Below are 20,977 nucleotides of genomic sequence, written 5' to 3'. Positions count from 1 at the left end.
ACAGGAGAGCAATAATATGTACCGGGACACATTTTTTTGTGATGTCCAAGCCATATGCAAGGCTTTGAAGCATTAGAAAATAAGGTCCCAAGAGAAAATGAATTCCATTTTGGTCTGCGCCAGCTACCAAAACTCTGGGTGGTTTGGGTTTTTTCCATAAGTCTCAATGGTTAGGTTTATCTGAATGACTGACAGGTGGGTGACTGAGTTTGTGGGTATCTTTCTTGTTCTTTCATATATTTAAAGTTACCGTTATAGATCTGAAGTGTTTTCACACAATTCTTATGTATTTGGCATCCATTGCAAAAGAGTTTGATGAGAGGAAAAAGTGAGACATACTGTGTTTGCCCATGAGTAATCTTCCTATTAACCCCAGTCAAGAGGCCCAGGAAGAAAATTAAAAACATATAAGGCATCCTAAGTTCATGCATTTTAAATGTCTTTCCTCTCTGTCTGTGGTTATCTGGATGAAATGGGCTGGAAGTTATACCCCAGGCTTGCTTTTTATTGTTGTTATTTTATGTGTGATTTTTAGACAGGGTCTCATGTCATCCGGGCGGGCTTGAAACTTGCTATAGAGAGCCAAGGCTGCTTGGAGCTCGTGATCCTCCTGCCTCAGCCTCCCAGTGTGCACTACCCTCAAGTCCAGACTCACCTAATTATTATATTTTTTAAGTTTTTGTTTATTTTTATTTATTTATTTGAGAATAACAGACAGAGAAAGAGGCAGATAGAGAGAGAGAATGGGCGTGTCAGGGCCTCCAGCCACTGTAAACAAACTCCAGACGTGTGTGCCCCCTTGTGCATCTGGCTGACATGAGTCCTGGGGAACCGAGCCTCGAACCGGTGTCCTCAGGCTTCACAGGCAAGCGCTTAACCATGCTGAGCCATCTCTCCAGTCCTCACTTGATTATTTTTAAAAAATTATTTTATTTACCTATTTATTTGAGAGTGAAAGAGGCATATATATTTGGACAGAGACTGAGAGAGAGAGAGAATGGGTGCACCAGGGCCTCCAGCTATTGCAAATGAACTCCAGATGCGTGTGCCACCTTGTGCATCTGGCTTTATATGGGTACTAGGGAATCGCACCTGGTCCTTAGGCTTTGCAGGCAAGTGCCTTAAACACTGAACCATCTCTCTAGCCCCTCTCTTGATCATTTTTTCTTGTTTTGTTTTTCAAGATAGGGTCTCACTCTAGCCCAGGCTGACTAGAATTCACTGTGTAGTCCAGTCTCAGGCTGGCCTCGAACTCACAGTGATCCTCCTACCTCTGTCTGTCTCGCCAGAGTGCTGAGATTAAATGTGTGCGCCACCACGCCCAGCACTTGATCCTTTTTAACTACCATGATGTATGTGAGCTGCGTAGAATTCTGAAGACCTTCTTCTCATACCTAAACACAACACGTTGTGGTGGTAAGCTGGTCTCCTGAGAACGCAGTGTTTTTGAAGGTGGTGTTTTTTGAAGGCTTCACTTGTGAGTAAACCAGGCAGGCTGCTGGCTCCCGGAGCCGAGGGCAGCCCAGTGCTGTGTGTTACCATTGCGTCTCGCAGCTGTGATAAAGTACCTGCCGGAAGGGAACTTAAGGAAGGCAAGGGTTCGCTTTGGCTTGTAGTTTATAGCAGCTGCTTCCTTGTTGCTGGGACGAGACACCCACGGTGGGCGTAGGAAAGGAGGGGCTTATTGGCAGCTGGCAGCTTCTAAGGGACACTTTGCCATGGCGGGGCGAGCAGAGAAGCCGACGGCTGGCGTCACATTTTGACTCACGAGCAGGGAGAAAGCAGCGGGAGTGACCTAGGCACACCCCCAGCGACACACACCTCCTCCAGGAAGGCTCCACCAGCTGGTGCTTAAGTGTCACACACACACACACACACACACACACACACACACACACACACACACACGGGGCTGTGGGGGACAGTTTAAGCCACCGCGGGATTCAGTGCCGCAGTCTGCAATAGGGAAGGCGTGGGGCAGGAGCAGACGGCCGGCTGGTCACGTTGCAGCCATAGGAAGCAGAGGGATGGACGCTGCTGCTCAGCTCACATTCTTCTTATTATTTTTAAATAGTATTTTATTTTATTTATTTGACAGAGAAAGAGGGAGGGAGGGAGAGGAAGAGAGAGAGAATGGGTGTGCCAGGGCTTCCAGCCACTGCAAACGAGCTCCAGATATGTGTGCCCCCTTGTGCATTTGGCTAACGTGGGTCCTGGGGAATTGAACCTGGGTCCTTTGGCTTTCCAAGCAAATACCTTAACCACTAAACCATCCCTCCTGCCCCTTCTTATTATTTTTTTAAATTATTTATTTACTTGAGAGGGGCAGATAGAGTGAGATAGAGTGAGGGCCTCTAGCCACTGCAAGCAAACTCCTGATTCATGTGCCACTTTGGGCATCTGGCTTATGTATGTACTGGGGACTCGAACCTTGGTCTCTAGGCTTCGCAGGTAACTGCCTTAACTGCTAAGCCATCTCTCCAGCCCCATGTTCTTTTTTATACAGTGCAAGACCTCCAGCCCACCAAATGACGCCGCTCACAGTTAGGGTGGGTCTTCAGTTACCATAATCTAGAAAGTCCCTCCCAGATATGCGCAGAGGTTTGTTTCCATGATGAATCTAAATTCTGTCAAGTTGACGACCAGAGAGTAGCCGCACAGTTGGCATTACCCCTGTGAAGTGGGTGTGGTTGCAGTTGCATATGTCCACCGTAGTTTCAGGGTCTATGGAGCTCGTTACCTTCTGAGACGCTTGCAGCAGGCCGCCCGCCTTGCACACAGTTCAGCAAGTCTCATTTTGTCTTTCAGGAACACAGTTCTGCATGTGGCTCGAATCACTCCTCATTTTCTTCTCCCCTTTTCTCACAGCAATAAGCAATAAGAAAAGGATTCCTTTTAAACTAAAGCTGGCATTATTGTGAAGGCCAATAGTTGTTTGCTTTCATAGGTCATTGTGAGCCGACTTAGTCTTCGAAACAGAGAGTGTTTTTCAACGTAGACTTCCTCAGGGAGCTTTAGATGTCGTCTGAAAGTGAGCATAGTTCTCGCAGCTTCAAACGCTCTTCGTGTATGCAAATATCCACGCTCAAGCTGGGCTTGGTGGTGCACGGCTGTAATCCCAGCTCTTGGGAGTCTAAGGCAGAAGGGTTGTGAGTTGGAGGCTAGGCTGGGCAACAAAACAAACAGCAACAAAAATATGCCACACAACTGAAAGAGCGAGAGAAACACGTTCTCCATATAAACCTAGCTTCATTCCGTCTCCTGTGCTGGTAACCAGCGGTGTGGTAGGAAGGGTCCTGGGCCAGTGTCCATCACTCACTGTCTCCCTAGCCCGGCTCTTTCTGTCAGCCTGGCTATTTATTGTCTTGCTGTTGGCCTTAGATTTTACTGGTGGTTTCCAGCTTGGACATCTGAGTGATCCTACGGAAGGAGAGGACAGTGTGGGTGGTGGTTCCCACCAGAGTCGAGTCGATGCACATGCTGGAAGAGGCTCTGAAGTCCTCCCTTGGGTTGGGTTATATTAGTTTTATTTATTTATTTGACAGAAAGAAAAACACAGAGAGAGAGAGAATGGGTGCGCCAGGGCCTCCTTCCACTGCAAACGAACTCCAGACGCATGCACCCCTTTGTGCATCTGGCATCGGGCTAAAGTGGGTCCTGGGGAATTGAACCTGGGCCCTTTAGCTTTGCAGGCAAACGCCTTTAACCACTAAGCCATCCCTCCAGCCCGGATTTTATATTTTAAAGGGCCAACGGGCCCCGAGACATCTCTTGAGAAGGGCTAGCTGATGGCCACCGCCTAAACCGCCGAAGTCCCACAGAGTGTCCGGCGTCCTTGCTCTGGTGTGGCACTGACAACCACGTCACGTTCACAGAGAGCTGCTGTCACTGCTTTGTTAAGACCAGATCTTCTGGTCATCACGTTTTCTTCATATCTGCTTTGACATTTTCTTAGGGCTTGCAGTTTGTTACTTCTTTCGGCTGTTGGGGTAGATTTAAGCTGGTTAGGGATGGAGGGAATACAAGCTGCGTGATTTGAGGAAGTTGTAAACAGAGGGACACCACGGTGGTCTCTTGAGCCAGGTAACAGCAGCGCTGGAGCCGTTTAACCAGTGCGCCTCCGATGGATGTCTTTAAGGTCTGAAGGGCCAGCCCCAGGCCCCCCGGTCTAAGTGCTGTCCTCTTTCTCTGATTGCCAGATGACACCCAGGTCCAAGAGGAAGAGCATTCACAGCCGGATGCTGCGGCCGGTCTCCAGGGCCTTCGGTAGGTATGGTACCCAGGCCAGGGTGGGCCGTTTCCCCGGAACCTGCGGAACAGCCAGCGGGAGCAGGGGGGCTCCTCTCACTGCTTTAGGGAGGTGTCTTAGGGATCCACGCTCTAAGGGTAGCTTTTTTTTTTTTTTAATTTATTTATTTGAGAGTGACAGACACAGAGAGAAAGACAGATAGAGGGAGAGAGAGAGAATGGGCGCGCCAGGGCCTCCAGCCACTGCAAACGAACTCCAGACGCGGGCGCCCCCTTGTGCATCTGGCTAACGTGGGACCTGGGGAACCGAGCCTCGAACCGGGGTCCTTAGGCTTCACAGGCAAGCACTTAACTGCTAAGCCATCTCTCCAGCCCTCTAAGGGTAGCTTTTGAGAAAGTGTAGAGTGATTAATGAGACATCATTGTTCCTCCATAGACTTAAAAATGACTTCTATGGGCCAGGCGTGGTGGCTCATGACTGTTATCCCAGCACTCAAGAGGCTGAGGCAGGGGGATTGCAGTGAGGTTGGGGCAAGCCTGGGCTACATAGTGAATTCCAGGCCTGCCTGGCTACAGAGATAAACCCAGTATAAGGAAACATAAAAAATGAAAAAGCTAGAGACTGGAGAGATGGGTCAGCAGTGAAAGGCACTTGCCTACAGAGCCTGCTGGCCCAGGTTTTGATTCCCCGGTACCCACTCAAAGCCAGATGCTCACCATCTGCCTCTGTCTCTCCCTCAGATAAATAAACGACACACACACACACACACACACACACACACACACACACACACACACACATATATATATTTGACAGAGAAAGAGGGAGAGAGAGAAATTGCACCAGGGCCACTAGCCACTGCAAATGAACTCCAGACGCATGTACCCCTTGTGTATCTGGCTAATATGGGACCTGGGGAATCGAACCTGGGTCCTTAGGCTTTGCAAGCAAATGCCTTAATAGCTAAGCCATCCCTCTAGCCCAAAAGACTTTTTTTTCTTAAGGCAAAACAAAAAGTAATTAATTTTGGAAATGTTGCTGTAGGTTGTTGTTTTGAGTGGTAGAGTTGGGCTTTTTGGTGGTTTGGGTCTTATGAGTTAGAGTCTGCATAGGTAGCCCAAGTTAGCCTGAACTCAAAGCAATCCTCCTGCCTCAGCTTCATCAGTGCTGAGATTATAGGCTGAGCCCTTGGGAGTTTTCTGCCCCTCTCTCTGCGTGACCTTTTGCGTGTGAGCTCCCTTTCATTTCAGAGATGGAGTTTGACCTGGACAAGGCCCTGGAGGAGGTGCCCATTCACGTCGAAGACCCGCCCTTCCCGCTGCTGGCTGGCCAGGAGAGGCGCAGCACCGGCTTGTCGGGGCCCATCTGTGAGCTGCCCTCGGAGGAGGGCAGGAAGCTGGAGCACTTCACCAAGCTCCGGCCCAAGCGCAACAAGAAGCAGCAGCCCACGCAAGCCGCGGTAGGCGCCTGCCGGGCCCTGTCGGTCCTCCCTGTCTCCTCTGAGCGCTGGGAGTTTGCGGAGGTGCCCCGCTTCCCCCAGAAACCCGCGCCAAGGGGCATCAGAGTCATCTCCCTCTTGCTGTGTGGGTCAGGCAGACGGTCCAGCTTGGGGCTCTTGTAGCTCTGCAGGGGGCAGCGCAGCCCCATAGAAGTTTCTGGAGCAGTGTCAGGGCTGGTGATAAGACATCTGGGCTGTGTTTACAGAAGTTTACTCGCACTTAGGAATTTGAGCAGACATGTATATATATCTGTGGCCTGAGCTGCTCCGGCCCCTCTGTGTGCTGAGCTGCAGGGCACTGCCTCCGTGTGCTCAGTGAAGCGAAGCAGCTTACGGGGAGAGGCCAGCAGGATGGGGAAGGCTTGGAGGCCAAATCAGTTCTTTGCTGTGGCGGCCGAGTGTGAGGCGAATGAGGAAGAAGAGAGAGGGGCGTACCGGCATCTTTCTGCCCTTCTCCGCTCTCTCTTTGTCTTCAATCAGGATCCCCCCGCCCCCGGGTCCATATCCAGACTGGGTCTCCTCACCAGCACACCCAGAGCTGCGCCTTCTTTCAGTCAAGTTGGGAGGTTGAACTGTGCTGTGTTCTTCATATAATTCTGCCTGGGTACACTTAGAAGTATTGCTACTTTTTTTCTGAATAAATGCTCTGTAGCCACCCCCGCCCCCCCCCCCCACACACACACAGGGCCATGGAAAAGTACTTGAGTGGGTTTGGTCCTGTCACGGCCCTTCTTTTAAAGGCTCAACCTCTGTTTGCTCAACTAAATATTAAGCTTTTATTACAAATCCCCGAGTCTACTTCTTCCTCCTGTCAGACTGCATGCGGGTGTTTGTGGTCAGGGAACCACAACACATTCATTCCAGGACCGGACTGCTTTATCCTGTACTGCCATCTTCCCATGATGGTTTGAATCAGATGTCCCCTATAAACTCTACTTGGTTGTTATTTATATTTTATTTATTTGCAAGCCCAGAAAGAGGAAAAACAAAAAGGGAGAGAAAGAGAAAATGAGGGAAGTAAGGAATGGGTGTGGGTGTGCCAGGGGGCCTCTTGCCAGTACAGAGAAACTCCAGATACGTGTGCCACTTTGTGCATATGGCTTTATGGGGGTACTGAGCAAACAGTCAGGCTTTGCAAGCAAAGTGCCTTAACTACGGAGTCCAGCACATGTGTTTGGAGTAGTTGGTCCCCAGCTGGTGACAATTTGGAAGGTGGAGCCATGCTGGAAGAGGTGTGTCACCAGGAGTGGGCTTTGGGGTGTTGTAGCCCAGCACCCCCCTTTGTTGCTTCCTGCTAGCTGCTGTGGCAAGATACGATGTCCAGCCCCTGCTCTCCCCCCCTTTCTGTGGCACGCTGAAACGTCCCCTGGAGAGCGTAAGCTGAAATAAGCCCTTTCCTCCCCTCACCTGCTTCGGTTCAAGTGTTTTGTTCTAGCTCAGGAGTCAGTTTGGCTGCAGGGTGACAGAGACCTGAAGTCCCCACCCGTGAGTTTTCGGGGGTCACGTGTGACAGGAAAGGGCTTTGATCCAAAAGCGCTGGCTGGAATGTGGTCGCACGGTCATCTAACTAGAGGAGCCTGAGAATGAGTTCTCTAAGCATTAGTACCCGGCGAGGATGGAGCCTTGTTGACACAGCATTAGCCCCTCCCCCTGGCCGGGCGTGGTGGCGCACACCTTTCATCCCAGCTCTGGTGAGGCAGAGGTAGGAGGATCGCTGTGAGTTTGAGGCCACCCTGAGACTACACGGTGAGTTCCAGGTCAGCCTGGGCTAGAGCGAGACCCTACTTCAAGTTAATAAACGAATAAGTAAAAAACCCTCCCCCTGTCAGCTCCAGCTCTCCTTCCCCCTTTTGCCTGTCCTCGCTGTAGGTGAAGGTTTTTGTTTTTGTTTGTTGAAGTAGGCCATCACCCTCACGTGCATCAGTCTGTGTTGTCTGCATCAGTGATTCACTTGTTGGCATTCCCTAATCTGGGATGTGTAAACCGCGCAGTCTTGACTTCTCCAGCAGCAGTGATTTATATGCAAAATCGTCCCAAAGCAAGTACAGTTCTGCCAGCCCGGGCTGCTGTTTTGGCTCCCTCCCCCGCAGCTGCGCCTCTGTCTTCAGGCTGGCGCTGACTGCCCTTCACTGAAGAACCTAGAGTCCTACCTCCTTCTTTTGCTAGAAAACGAGCTAGAGAAGCCTGCATGCTTGGCCTGGATTCCTTTGTAGACCTGTCTCGCTGCAGGCCCTTCCCCAATGCGGTGCTGGCCCCAGCTTCTTTCAAGGGCCGGCTCTTACGTATGCTTTACATCTCCCAGCCATCCTGGGCTTCTGTTAACCTGTCTCCCCTGTGTCTGTATAGAGTGTGTGCGTGTGTGTGTGGGTGTGTGGGTGGGGGGGGGGGTCTGTTTGTCTGTCTTTGTTGTAGACAGCTCCACATTGCTGTATGAACATCCAAACCAGGCACAGTCGATAGGAGGGTTTAGTTCAGTTTACAGACCCACGGGGCAGGTCCATCACTAGCTCCCACTCATCAATCCAGGAAGAGAGGCCCTCCCGCATCCCCGCAGAGCCAGCACCACAGCTAGCACATCGGCAGCAAGGCCCCCGGGCCCAGGCGGAGCTCAGACTGCTCTGCAGACCTTTAGGCTGGACATCAAACCCACCCCCAAACCCACCTTTGGGCTGGACCCTAGGATCCACCCCAGTGACACCTGTTAGCCGGAAATCCAAGTTACAGATTTGGGCTGGAGAGACAGACGGTTTAGCGGTTAAGGCTCTTGCTTTCAAAGCCTAAGGACCCAGGTTCAGTTCCCCAGTACCCATGTAAGACAGATGCACAAGGTAGCGCATGAGTCTGGAATTTGTCTGTAGTCGCTAGAGGCCCTGGTATACCCATCCTCCCCCCACACCTCTTTCTCTCTCTCAAATAAATAAATTCATTAAATATTTAAAACAAAATCTGATCGGGAGAGCAAGGTAGGAGGATCACCATGAGTTCGAGGCCACTCTGAGACTACCTAGTAAATTCCAGGTCAGCCTGAGCTAGAGTGAGACCCTACCTTGAAAAACCAAAAATAAAAAAATAAAAAAACTGAGTCGGGGGGGGGGGGATACATGCAAACTACCAGAGTGTGTGTGTGTGTGTGTGTGTGTGTGTGTAGGCGTGGGTGAACCAGGGTATCTTGGCCCTGCACGTGAATACCAGGCACATCCATCCCTTTCTGGGTCTGGCTCTATGTGGGTGGCCGGGAAATTGAAACTGAGCCAGCAGACTTCCAGGCAAGTGCCTTTAACTGTTGAGCTGTCTCCCCGGCCCCACCTCTGCCTCTTGATGTCCGCAGTGACAGTGATGGGGTCGCCCTGGCGGGCCTGCACGGTGTGGTCCAGCCCTGCAAGCCAGCGCCCCTGCCGGGAAGCCCGCTCTGTTCAGCCCCACTGCCTGGCCCCTCGCAGCCTCCTGAGCCCCCGGAAGCTCTGAGGCCAGCCGGGGAGTCGGTTTCAAAGCACGCTGAGAGGAAAGGGCTGTGTTTTGGATCAAGGAGAGTCATTTGTGAGGCAGCTTCAGGAAGCCCAGGTTAGGACCATGTGTCCTGTCCCTCTCTGTCCCTTAGTCAGCTGGCCTGGGTCATGCCCCTCGCGCTTGGAACTGCTGCTGGATTTGGCCCTGGCTCGAACTGCCTTTGAGGGTGACATTGTGACATGTGTGTGACTGTCCAGCTGAGGGAGACATTGCTGGCAGAATGGGGTCTCGGTTCTGCTTCTGAAGGAACCGTGGCAGTACGAGCAAGTGCTGGAAGTCCTCTGTCTGGGTCACAACCGCATCTTTCTGTAGCACATCAGGGATCTATCTGGCTGATGCCGTCAATAGCCTTGCTTCACAGAGCCGTGTGGACACGTTGTCAGCTCACGCTGGGCTTTTGTTAAGGAAAAGACAGGCAGTGCCGCTCGCAGGCGTCAGCACGCACGCTCGCAGAGGTTCCGCTATGTGGGTCGAGTCTTTGTGGCCCAAGGGATCCGGCCGAGGGGCTGCAGGGATCTGCACGAGGTAGGTCACGGCTCAGCCGTGCAGGCCCGAGCAGGATGCCGTACGTGCTCCTGCATCTGCACAATGGCTGGCAGGTAGACCCGGCCATTCTTTCTAAGGTGGACCGCGTGGTTGTCATTCAGCTCGGGCACGGCTGGGACCCCACCTGCATGAAGATGGACGAGGTTCTGTACAGCATCGCTGAAAAGAAATGGAAGATAGTGGGAGGTCTTCCTCATCTGTTATGAGCCCTGTTTGGATATCCCAGCTGTTTTAAAGCCTACGTTGGTGTGGCTTGTGCTCCGTGGCATCCTCTCTGGTTCTCTGCAGTCCGACAGGCTTCCCTCCGTGTTCCTGCCGTGAACATCCGCAGTGCTCGGCCCAAAGACCTGATGAACATGCGGCGCTGTGACCTCCTCAGCCTCCCCGAGAACTACCAGATGAAGGACTATTTCTACCACGGTCTCTCGTGGCCCCAGCTCTCCTACATAGCTGAGGACGGCACGATTGTGGGCTATGTCCTGGCCAAAATGGAGGAGGATCCTGATGATGTCCCGCATGGACATATCACCTCCCTGGCTGTGAAACGCTCACACCGGCGCCTTGGTTTGGCCCAGAAGCTGATGGACCGGGCCTCACGGGCCATGATTGAGAACTTTAGTGCCAAATACGTGTCCCTGCATGTCAGGAAGAGCAACTGAGCAGCGTTGCACCTTTATTCTAATACCCTCAACTTCCAGGTCCATGAAGTGGATCCCAAGTACCATGCAGATGGGGAAGATGCGTATGCCATGAAGCGGGATCTCCTCCAGATGGCGGATGAGCTGAGATGGCAGCAGGTGCTGGAGAAGGGCAAATACGTGGTTCTGGGCTCCGGGGACAACCAGGAAACTCAGCTAGGCTCTCCTAGCTGGCAGTGATTGTGGGGGTGACGGCAAAGATGGTGCCAATGTCCAGGACAGCTCGGAAGACTTGCCCTTCACCCCCTAGAGCCTGCTTGAGCGTCACAGGTCACTGTTGCTCAGGCACTGCGGTCTTCACAGCATCTCTGGGCTCTGAAGTCTTCTCACAGTGACCTGCATTGCTTCTCATTTTGCACTCAGCACCCACTTTCACAGAGCCTACTGTGGTCATGAAGGGATGCCTGGACGCAGCTTGCTGGGCATGAGCCAAGGAATCTTGAGGGTTGCCGTGAGAGAACCTCCTTGGCTTCCTCATGCCATGGTACCATTGTGTTCTGTTGGCACATGTCTGACCTTGGACAGTGGTTGTCCTGCAGGGGTCTCCTAGAATGCCAAACAGAAAGCAGAGACAGCTCCTGAAGCTCCCCATCTTTCAGGTTTTGCCTTTATCTAACTGAGTTTTTCATCAGGATGATCACGTCCCCTTCCTTGTTTCTTGTTTTTTGTTTTTTGTTTTTTTCCTTTTCTTCCTGAAAACTCCCTATGTCCTGTGCTGTTCTTTCTTCTGGAGGTATTTTTCCCTTTCCAAGTAGAAGGTGGTAAAAATGTAGGCTTATACAATATGTGCAAAATATGTAGATTTTAAGAAAAAAGACATACAGTACTTAAATTGATCTATAATAAAAAGATAAATGCAAAAAAAGAAAAGGAAAAAGACAGCGAGTGGGAAAAGAACAATGGTGAGGAGGGCTGGTGGTGGGTGGAGCACATCCTGGCGTGTTTGCCTGATTAGGGGAAATGAGCAGCCAGACATCTTTTTTTTTTTTCTTTTCCTATTTTTTGTTGTCTGTTTTGGTGCTGGGATGGAACCCAGGGTCTTGCACATGTGAGGTAAGGACTTTCCGTCTGAGCCACACACCCCAACCTTACCCCTGTACTTTTCCTTTTTGTTTTTTCCAGGTATGATCTTGCTCAGGGTGGCCTTGAACTCAGGGCAATCCTCCTACCTCTGCCTCCCGCGTGCTGGGATTAAAGGCGTGTGTGACCATATCAGGCTTTTCTTTTCTTGTTTTTTGAAACAGCGTTTTGTATGCACTGCCTTTGAACCTGCCTCAGCCCCTGTGTGGGGGATTATGGTCACCTGCTCAGACAATTTTAGTATTTTATAAACATGGGTTTCAAATCCTGTTTATTCCTGGCTTCTGGTACACCAGCCACATGAATCCATTGCCAGGCATTGTTTCTAGGTTTGTTTGTTTTTTTTTTTTTTTCTTTTTCTATAAACCTGTTGTTTCCCAGCTGGGCATGGTGCCACATGCCTGTAATCCCAGCACTTGGAAGATGGGCAAAGACAGGAGGGTTGCTTCAAGTTCAACACCAGCCTGATCTACAGAGGGATTACCAAGTCAGCCAGGACTATGTGGAGAGACTCCTGACCCACCCTTCCCCTCCCCCTCCCCGTAAGCGCAACAAGCTTATCTTCGGCGCACTTTCCTCCTCTGCATGCTGTTTGTGCAGCCACGTCTGCTCAGTGGATCCCGTGGTCCCGGCCGTAGTTAGTCTGCTCAGTGGATCCCATGGACCCGTCCGTAGTGAGCCTGCTCAGTGGATCCTGCGGTCCCGGTCATAGTGAGCCTGCTCAGTGGATCCCGCAGTCCTGGTAGTAGTGAGTCAGCCGGCTACACCTAAGCAGAGTTAAAGATGACGCGTATCGATTGTGGGTTGAGGTCAAGTCTGTCTGCTTTCCAGATCTGTGTTGCCAGCATTGCCCCTCACGATGGAGACCAGAATGGCCTCACAGGCAGAGTGGATGAAGGAGTAGATGAATTTTTCACCAAGAAAGTGACCAAAATGGATTCCAAGTGAGTTTTCCATCATCTCCTTCGCTGTTTCATTCACATTTAAATGGCTAACCAATGTGATTCCTCTTAGCCTGAAGTCTTGACTTACAGAGGGGATTTACTCTTATGTTGGGTTTGCAAAATATGACTCCCCCAAGAAAGCTGCTCCCTCGTGGCCTGGCAACCAGCTGAGAGTCACTGCCATGGGTTCCTGGCTCGCCGTGCTTTGCTGAATGAAGCATGGTGCTGTTCCAAGCCAGAGCAAAGCCCGTGCCAACATGGCCTGTCTGTGGTGCTCTCTCTCGTCCCCCGGTGCTTCCGTTCCAGGACAGTGAGCATCTGACACTGACAGTGTGTGCTTTGACGTCTCTTGTTCATGGCTGGTCTGCTGGTAGGTGGAGATGCAGAAACGGCAGGAAGCCTGGCGAAGGGCCTTCCCGCCCTCCATCTAAAGCCTTGCTGCTCATTCTCTTCTCCCTTAGAAGTCAGTAAACGGCTTGTTTTTTCTTCCTAATAGTCACCTTGAGCTGAGTTGGGCACTCATGCTGTTGTCTCAGCACTGGAGAGGCTGAGGCAGGAGGATTGCCACAAGTTTTAAGACAAGCCTGGGCTATGGTGTGAGACTCTGTCTCCATGCGCCCCACTCCCCAATATTGTTTAGCTTTAAACACTCCCATATCCTCAGAACACTTTTTTATCAAGTCAATTCCATCTTCAACTAAAGCCAGGCCATCCCAGAAAGCACTTGTCTCCTGGATTTGTACATGTGATGCGTGTTTCACCTGAGAGATCAAGTTTAAGAATGCATTTAATGAACTGGAGAGATGGCTTAGTGGGTAAGGCACTTGCCTGCAAATCCAAAGGATTCAGGTTCAACTCCCCAGGGCCCACATAAGCTAGATGCACAAGGTAGTGCATGCATCTGGAGTTTGTTTGCAGTGGCTGAAGGCCCTGGCATGCCCATTCTGTCTCTCTCTCTCTCTCTCTTTCTCTCTCTCTGTCCCTGAAATAAATAACAATAAAATATTTTTTACAAAAAGAATGCATGTAGCTGGGTGTGGTAGCACACGCCTTTAATCCTAGCACTCGGGAAGCAGAGGTAGGAGGATCATTGTGAGTTCAAGGCCACCCTGAGACTACATAGTGAATTCCAGGTCAGCCTGGAATTCAGCCTGGGCCAGAGTGAGACCTACCTTGAAAAACCAACCACCCCCCCCAAAGAAAACCAAAAAACAAAGAATGCGTTTAAACTCGCCAACAGCCAAAGGAAGGCAGATGGGGCTGAGGGCTGACGTGTGGGAGGAGCTTGTTGGTGCTGTAGACTGGCGGGTGTTACCTTGCCTCAGCGGGATGGCGAGGTGGGGCCAAGTTACCTGTTGCCTTGTCGCAGTGCAACTTACAGAATCTTTAAGCATCACCACCCAGTGCTTTGTCTGCTTTGGCACAGGCCCTGCAGCGTGGCATGCCACTTTTTCCACCCCCTCCCCAATGTTCCCTGAGCCTCGAGGAGAGGGTTATAGGCCTCCTTGAGTGCCCAGCTCTGCACGGGCCCCTGATCTTCTGCCTGGATGAGTTTCGAGTCTCCTCAGTGTCTGCCATTGTCTCCGTGGAGGAGCTTTTCAGGCCAGCGCTGCTGGCAGTGCTTGTGTTTAATCCACCACTTCCCCTGCGATGCCTCCTGGGTCCCGGTGGGCGTGGCAGAGATGACTGACTGGGGCCAGGCACTCAGCCTTCTCTTCTTGGCATTCCGATGGGTCTTGGCTCTCCCTGGTATTTGCTGCCATCTGGGCCCCGGGCAGCGTACTCCATGCCCAGGGCCAAAGAGTGTGATCGGCTCTGGTCTGTATCTGTTTTTGTTTGTTTGTGTGTTTTCTTGTTTTTCGAGGTAGGGTTTCACTCTAGCACAGGCTGACCTGGAATTCACTGTGTAGTCTCAGGGTGGCCTCGAACTCACGGCGATACTCCTACCTCTGCCTCCTGAGCGCTGGGCTTAAAGGCGTGCGCCACCACGCCAGGCTGTGCCTGTGTTTTGGCCAAGGCCTGCTAGGTTGTGCGCTTAAGGTCAGGCCGTCAACCTGTGTCTCGGTCTGCCACGCAGGCGATCCACGCGGGGCTCAGACTCCCAGGAGCTCGGCGAGGGAGGCGGCGACGAGAAGAAAAAGCGGGACTCCAGGAAGAGCGGTTTCCTCAACCTAATCAAATCCCGGTCCAGAGCCGAGCGGCCACCCACGGCCCTGATGACAGAGGAACCCTCGTCGCCGAAGGGAGCCTTCGGAAGCCCCGCCGCGGGCACCCCCAGAAGGGCCATCCAGCCAGCCGAGCACAATGGCGCCGCAGACCGCCCCGAGGAGATAAAGACCCCTGAGCCCCCGGAAGAGGGTCCCGGGGATGAGGCCGGCCGGCCCGAGCGCAGCCCGCAGGGAGGCCGGCGGTACATGCAGATGATGGGCAGCGGGCTGCTGGCCGAGATGCGGGCCAAGCAGGAGAGGAGGGCCGCCTGCGCACACAAGGTGAGCGGCCATTGCACCGCGGTCCCCCAGCGAGCGTCTGCCCAGGGCTTACGGTGATGGGAGTACTGAAAAATATCGTGCCTCCCCTCCCTCCTTCCTTCCCTCCCTCCGTTCCTTTCTTTCTCTTCTCTCCCTCTCCTTGCGCATGCTAAGCAAACAATTCACCACCCAGCCATACCCTCAGCTGCATGCTTAGCTCCTCGAGTCTCTTGTCAGAGTGTGACTGTTCTCTTCTGTGACCACTTAAAGGATAGTACCCTTGTTAGTAAGATGAAAGGGCCCATAATTAGCCCAGGTCTGAGCTCCTACGCATTATCCTGAACTGCGGCAAAACCAGTCCCCAAAGCAAGGAGGACGGCGCACCTGCTTCCCGCGAGGTGTGCGAAGGAAGCGGCTGCCCCCCCAGCCGGGCTCTGGGTTTTCAGAAAGCAAGCGATAAAGTGCGCGCCAGCCACACAGAGCGGCCCCGTTACTTCTAAGCCACTGGTTTTCATTAAGTCCTGCCTAGTTTTGCGGCTGTTCTCCAACACACAGTGCTCCCACTATCCGGTGGATTTCCTCGACTGCAGGCCCCTCCTTCCTCTCCCACGGGGATGGCGGGGGAGCCCCCACGGCTGCACTCCACCGGTGCCGTTCAGCGGCACGATGTGGCCATCATGGGGCAGAGCCCCGCGTCCATCCTGTGGCCTCGTGAGCAGTCCGATGCCTGCGTGTCCGCGTCTCAGCCTGTTGTCTAGATCCACAGCAGTGACTCATGTTTCACTAACGAACTGTCCAGTGCTGTTTCCACGGGTGAACGTCTTTATTTTGGGGAGAAGACAGAGATCCTAGAGGACTTTTCTTTCCGCGTGTTCTGGGTTGGCATATGAATTGGCTCAGAGTGGCGTGGTTCCGGCTTAGTTTTTGTCGTTTGCCAGGCTTGTGCGGATATCCTCATAGTGACACCTAGCCTCCGTTACCACCGCCACCGCCAAAGCCCCGTAGCGGGAGGGGCTGTAGAGGGGTCTTGGTGGTTGAGTGCGCTTCCTGTGCTGGTATGAGTTGAGTGCCTGGGGGGCTGGGACGGGCCACACCCCATGTAAACATCTGGGTGTAACCCAAGGAGAGCAGAGACCCTTAGTCATTGGAGCCCGGCAAGCTCTGGGGTCAGTAAGGAGAGGCTCCCGTCCAAAACAAGACCAGAGGGAAAGAGTTGGAAACCTGACGTTCCATGTTCCACTCCGGTCACCCGCCACACACGAGCATTTGGGATGCCACACCCCATACACACACATACACCATACCACACATATACGCCAAATTATACGTGCATGCACGTGCGTGGCAACAAAGAAAAATTCTTAGTGTTAAACTTCAGACTTGGGTATTCATTCCACCAGAATAACAAAAGAAAGTTGTTTGTTGTTTATTGACAACTTCTATACTTGCAGACAACAAACCATGGTATTTCCCTCCCCTCCCCCACTTTCCCCTCTCAACTCTGCTCTCCATCATGTCCCTCCCTCTCTCCATTAGTTCCTCTTTTATTTTGATGCCATCATCTTTTTCTCCTATATTATGAATGTGTTGTGAATGTATTACTAGGCACTGTGAGGTCATGGATATCCAGGCCAATTTCTGTCCGGACAGTTGCATTGTAAGGAGTCGTACCCTTCCTTTGGCTCTTACATTTTTCCGCCACCTCTTCCACAATGCACCCTGAGCCTTGGAGGGTGTAGTAGAGATGTTTCAGTGCTGGACACTCTTCCTTCCCTTCTTCTCAGCACTATGTTGCCTTTTGGGTCACCCCAGTGGTCACCGCCATCTGAAAAGAGAAGCTTCTCTAACCAGAAGTGAGAGTAGCATTAATGTATGCATATGAACATTAAGTGTAGTGCTTTCAGGGCAGTTTGGTGAGAATAGTGTATGCATTCAGCCGGACAAGAGCAGACAACCCCTAAATTAGCTTGCGGCTGTTCCTTGGGGCCGCTCTCACTGTAGCCTTTGTAGAGGTAACCACCCTGTAGGCCACCACCCTGTACGCCTGTGCCCGTGCTTTGGAAGGACCAGAAGGGGGAGACGCACACAGGACTTCGTGGCTGGTCCTGACCCTGACCTGCTGACACTTGTCCTAGGCTCAGAGGGTGGCATGGGTCCTCTTTTCCTGATATTGCCAGATAGGGGCCCTTTGAGTGCTGGTGCCAGGGACCTGCCCAGGACCCTGCACTTGTGAGTGTGGAGCTGGGTGGTCTTTCTGAGAAACGCCACTACCCCCTGCCGCCTCCTTCCCATACAGCTGGCACTCCCGGGAAGGGTGTGGCTGCATATCTTGAGTGAAGCGAGATCGCGTGTGTTCCATGTAGCTAATTACCTGTGTCCCCCCGCCCCCCCCCCCCCCCCCCCCCGGCCCCGTTGAATCTAGAAATCGGCAGTTGACTCTCACTTTTGAGGTCGGTGGCAATAGCCAGGCTGCTGCTCAGACTGCCCTCCTCATTTTTTTTATTTCATTACATTCACTGGTTATTTGAAATCATTTTGAGTCAGAGTCCTAACACAGTAGCCCAGGCTAGCTCAGAACTCACTTTGTAGCCCAGACCGGTCCTCCTGCCTCAGCCTCCCGTATGCTGGGAGCAGAGGGCTTGCTTAGTCACCACAGCCAGATCATTTCTGTTCGTCGCAGAAGAGGTAGGTGTCAATCATCTTTGTCAGTGGGGTCCCTAGATGTTATTAGGCAGACAGCGTGGTAGTGGGCACAGTCCAGGGAGAAGCTGGTTTGCCTCTTAGTCAGTTTCAGCTTCAACTCCAAGGCACCTACTCCATCTGTGTCAGCACAAACTCCTTCCTTTCGCAGCTTTCTAAAGATACATATATATGTATTGAGGGGCTGGAGAGATGGCTTAGCTGTTAAAGGCACTTGCTTACAAAGCCTGATGGCCCAGGTTCGAGTCCTTGGTGCCTGTGTAAAGCCAGATGCATAAAGATGGTGCATGCACCTGAGGGTTATTTTCAGTGGCAAGAGGCCTCGGCAGACCCACTCATTTATATTCTCTCTGCTTTCAAATGAATAAGTAAATAAACTATTTAGAAAAATTATTGAGGGGCCGGAGAGATGGCTTAGCAGTTAAGGTGCTTGCCTGAGAAGCCTGAGGATCCAGGTTCAATTCTCCAGGTCCCACATAAGCCAGATACACAAGGTGGCTCATGCATCTGGAGTTCATTTGCAGTGGCTGGAGACTCTGGCACACCCATTCTTTCTCTCTCTCTCTCTCACTGTGTGTGTGTCTGCCTCTTTCCCTCTCTCAAATAAATAAATAAGTAAATTTTTAAAAGTATTTTTGTTTGTTTATTTGCTCAGGAAGAAAGAAAATGGGTGCACCGGGGTCACTTGCCACTGCAAACAAACTCTAGATGCATGTGCCACTTTGTACTTCATGTGGGTACTGGGGAATTGAACTCAGGACTGCAGGCTTTGTAATGAAGTGCGTTAACAGCTGAGCCATCTCTCCATTGGTCCCTTTGCTTTGAAAATGAAGACTTCTTAGAAGCTGGGCATATGCCTTATCTCAGCCCATCGTCTCAGCAGTGGGGAGGCTGAGGCAAGAGGATCACGAGTTTAAGCTGGCATGGTTTACATAATGAGGCCCTGTCTCAAGCAAAAACAAACATACAAAGTGAAAACAAAAACAAAGCAACAACAAAATCCACCTGGACTTCTTGGAAACCAAACTTGAAATTCTTTAAGTTCATCAGTGGCCACAAGCTCACTGGTGTCGGTTCAGGAAGTGTCTCCCCACCCAGTGGCTGGCCTGGCCTCATGCACCTTTCCCTGCTGTGGGAAACCTTCTGGGGAACAGGCTAGACCCAGGAGGCTAGGGCCCTGACTGAGCAAGACGGCAATGTGTTTCTCACAGCTGTCCCAGCAGATGAACCTCAGGGTGACAGCCAGGTCATGTTCCCTGCAACAGTGACAGCATTAAGAGAGCCATTATTATCTTATTATTGTTATTATCTTCTTTTCTTGTTTTTTCGAGGTAGGGGCTCGCTGTAGCTCAGGCTGACCTGGAATTCACTATGTACTCTCAGGCTGGCCTTGAACTCATGGCGATCCTCCTACCTCTGCCTCCCAAGTAAGTTTCTGGGATCAAAGGTGTGCGCCACCATGCCTGGCTTATTGTTAGTTGTTATCTGATTATCAGCTTTGGGTATTTGCCCCCCTTAGATCAAATAAATGTGCTCTTCTTTGAAATTTTCAGAAGCTTGGACATGACATCGCCTCGCAGGATTCTGCCAGCATGCCCTCCAGCAGCACAGAACGACTGGACGGAGGTGGGTAAGCCTGACCAGTGCTGCCACACCTTAGAAGCAGATACTCCCCTTCCGCTTCCAGGAGTCGCGCGTGATTGACAACGTAAGAGAGGTCCAGGGCAGGGCTGGGCGCTGTGTTCTCCCCGGGGGACTTTGCTGCTCTGGAGGGGCAGTTCTCGTCCCTGTGACCCTGCAGTCACGTGCATCGTGGGGCACCTTTTCACGGAGAACTAGATGGAGAACATTTTGGTGAAGAGGGTGTGAAGGAGCCTGGGGACATAGGTGAACTTTAAAAGCCAAAGCAGGTGGCATTGGGAACTAAGGCAGCTGTTTCCTTAGCTCTGAGGAACTAGGCTTCCCTTCTAAGGTGAGTTTGAATGAAATCCAGCAGGGGTCTTTGTTTCTTTAAATTTTGGGGGTCCTTTGCACGGATGTTGGGGAGTAACTTGTAACTGGCACGGTGGAGCTCTGATCTTGCTTTACGGTGGCATCATTTGGTGCTAAGAGTTGTAATGTAAGTCATTTTGAGCCAGCTCATTTTTGCCAGTTGACTGGTTATATCGTCAGCAGTGCAGCTAGAAAACAGCAGACCATAGGCGGAAGCCGTCTCGTCATGGGGCCCACGCCTAACGTCCTTTGATCTGCACGTGCGTGCTTTGGTGCACACGCCCCTGCGTACAGTGTAAATGGACCAGAACAAAGCTGAGGTCTTTGAGGGTGTCGACCCTTTGTCGGTGCGCCTGGGTGAAAAGTGCCCCGGTGCCCTAGTTTCCGATAATAGTGGGAACAACTTAACGACGGCTTCAAGGATGTTCAGTCACAGAGGAACAGAAGCTGTGACCACCAGCAACCACCAAGCCACAGTTGAAGATTTTGGGGTGTCTACCTCATATCTGACTCCTTTCTTTGAGACAGCTTGAGGTCCTCTGATTGATCTCACAATTCTGTCGGTGTTAAGATGTTCTGTGATATTTAGAGCTAAGGTTTGGGGCTTGGGGGATGGCTCAGTGGTTAAAGACATGTAACTTGCAAAGCCTGACATCCCAGGTTCAATTCCCCAGTTCCCATGCAAAGCAGGATGCGCGAAGTGGTGCATGCCTCTGGAGTTTGTTTGCAGCAGCAAGAGACCTTGGCATGCCTGTTCTCTCTCTTCCTCTCTTCAATAAGTAAATAGACTTTAAAAATAAATCAGATCTTTTCACGGAAGGTTGAATCAGGGCTTGCAGTAGACGGGCAGCCGCACACACAGCGAAGGGGACTTGGGCCGTCGGCAGGAGTCCCTTCCCCAGCCTGCTCGTCCCGCCTGTCTCGAAGCCAGCACTCTCTGGGACGATGAGTCGCTTCTCACAAATACCAATAAGTTCGTTCTATTTCTTGTGAAGGACATTAGTCTTTGGCCAACAGGGTTGTTTGTTTGAGGTAGGGTCTCACTCTAACCCGGGCTGACCTGGAACTCATTCTGCACCTCAGGCTGGTCTTGAACTCATGGTGATCTTCAATCTTCTCACCTCAGCCTTTTGGGTGTTAAGATTATAGGTGTGAACCACCACCACTCCTGGCTCAATTTTTTGTTGTTGTTGTGGGGGGAGGGAAGGAAATATGTATTTTGGCTAATGATTTCAGAGTGTATAGTGTATCACAGAAGGGAAGCCAGCAGGTAGAACGGCTCTGTGGTACTGGGA

The 20,977-nt window shown here is 51.7% G+C and overlaps 2 protein-coding genes and 1 pseudogene across 11 annotated transcripts in view; all 3 read left to right on the top strand.

The window, feature by feature from the left end:
• Nucleotides 1–20,977, top strand: part of Carmil1 (capping protein regulator and myosin 1 linker 1) — a 263,372-nt gene that overhangs the window by 227,627 nt on the left and 14,768 nt on the right. For all 10 annotated transcript variants that reach the window (XM_045132264.1, XM_045132262.1, XM_045132263.1 and 7 more), the window contains 5 exons: nt 4,200–4,266; nt 5,500–5,708; nt 12,410–12,522; nt 14,600–15,011; nt 19,244–19,316. In XM_045132264.1, the coding sequence (XP_044988199.1) occupies nt 4,200–4,266; nt 5,500–5,708; nt 12,410–12,522; nt 14,600–15,011; nt 19,244–19,316 (874 nt within the window). The remainder of the gene's footprint in view (nt 1–4,199; nt 4,267–5,499; nt 5,709–12,409; nt 12,523–14,599; nt 15,012–19,243; nt 19,317–20,977) is intronic.
• Nucleotides 9,815–10,028, top strand: LOC101617757 (thioredoxin-like protein 4A). The gene has a single exon (XM_045132272.1). The coding sequence runs from the start codon at nt 9,815–9,817 to the stop codon at nt 10,004–10,006; it is 192 nt and encodes a 63-aa protein (XP_044988207.1). The 3' UTR covers nt 10,007–10,028.
• On the top strand, nt 10,028–10,678 carry LOC105944883 (annotated as a pseudogene).

The sequence above is a fragment of the Jaculus jaculus genome, chromosome 13 (assembly GCF_020740685.1).
Source record: "Jaculus jaculus isolate mJacJac1 chromosome 13, mJacJac1.mat.Y.cur, whole genome shotgun sequence".
NCBI classification, from domain to species: domain Eukaryota; kingdom Metazoa; phylum Chordata; class Mammalia; order Rodentia; family Dipodidae; genus Jaculus; species Jaculus jaculus.
Note: the sequence above shows the minus strand (reverse complement) of the source record. Positions and strands in the feature narration are given on the sequence as shown.

Bases quoted from the DNA above. Each gene is read 5' to 3' on its own strand.
- LOC101617757 (XM_045132272.1), top strand. From the start codon at position 9,815: ATGCCGTACGTGCTCCTGCATCTGCACAATGGCTGGCAGGTAGACCCG.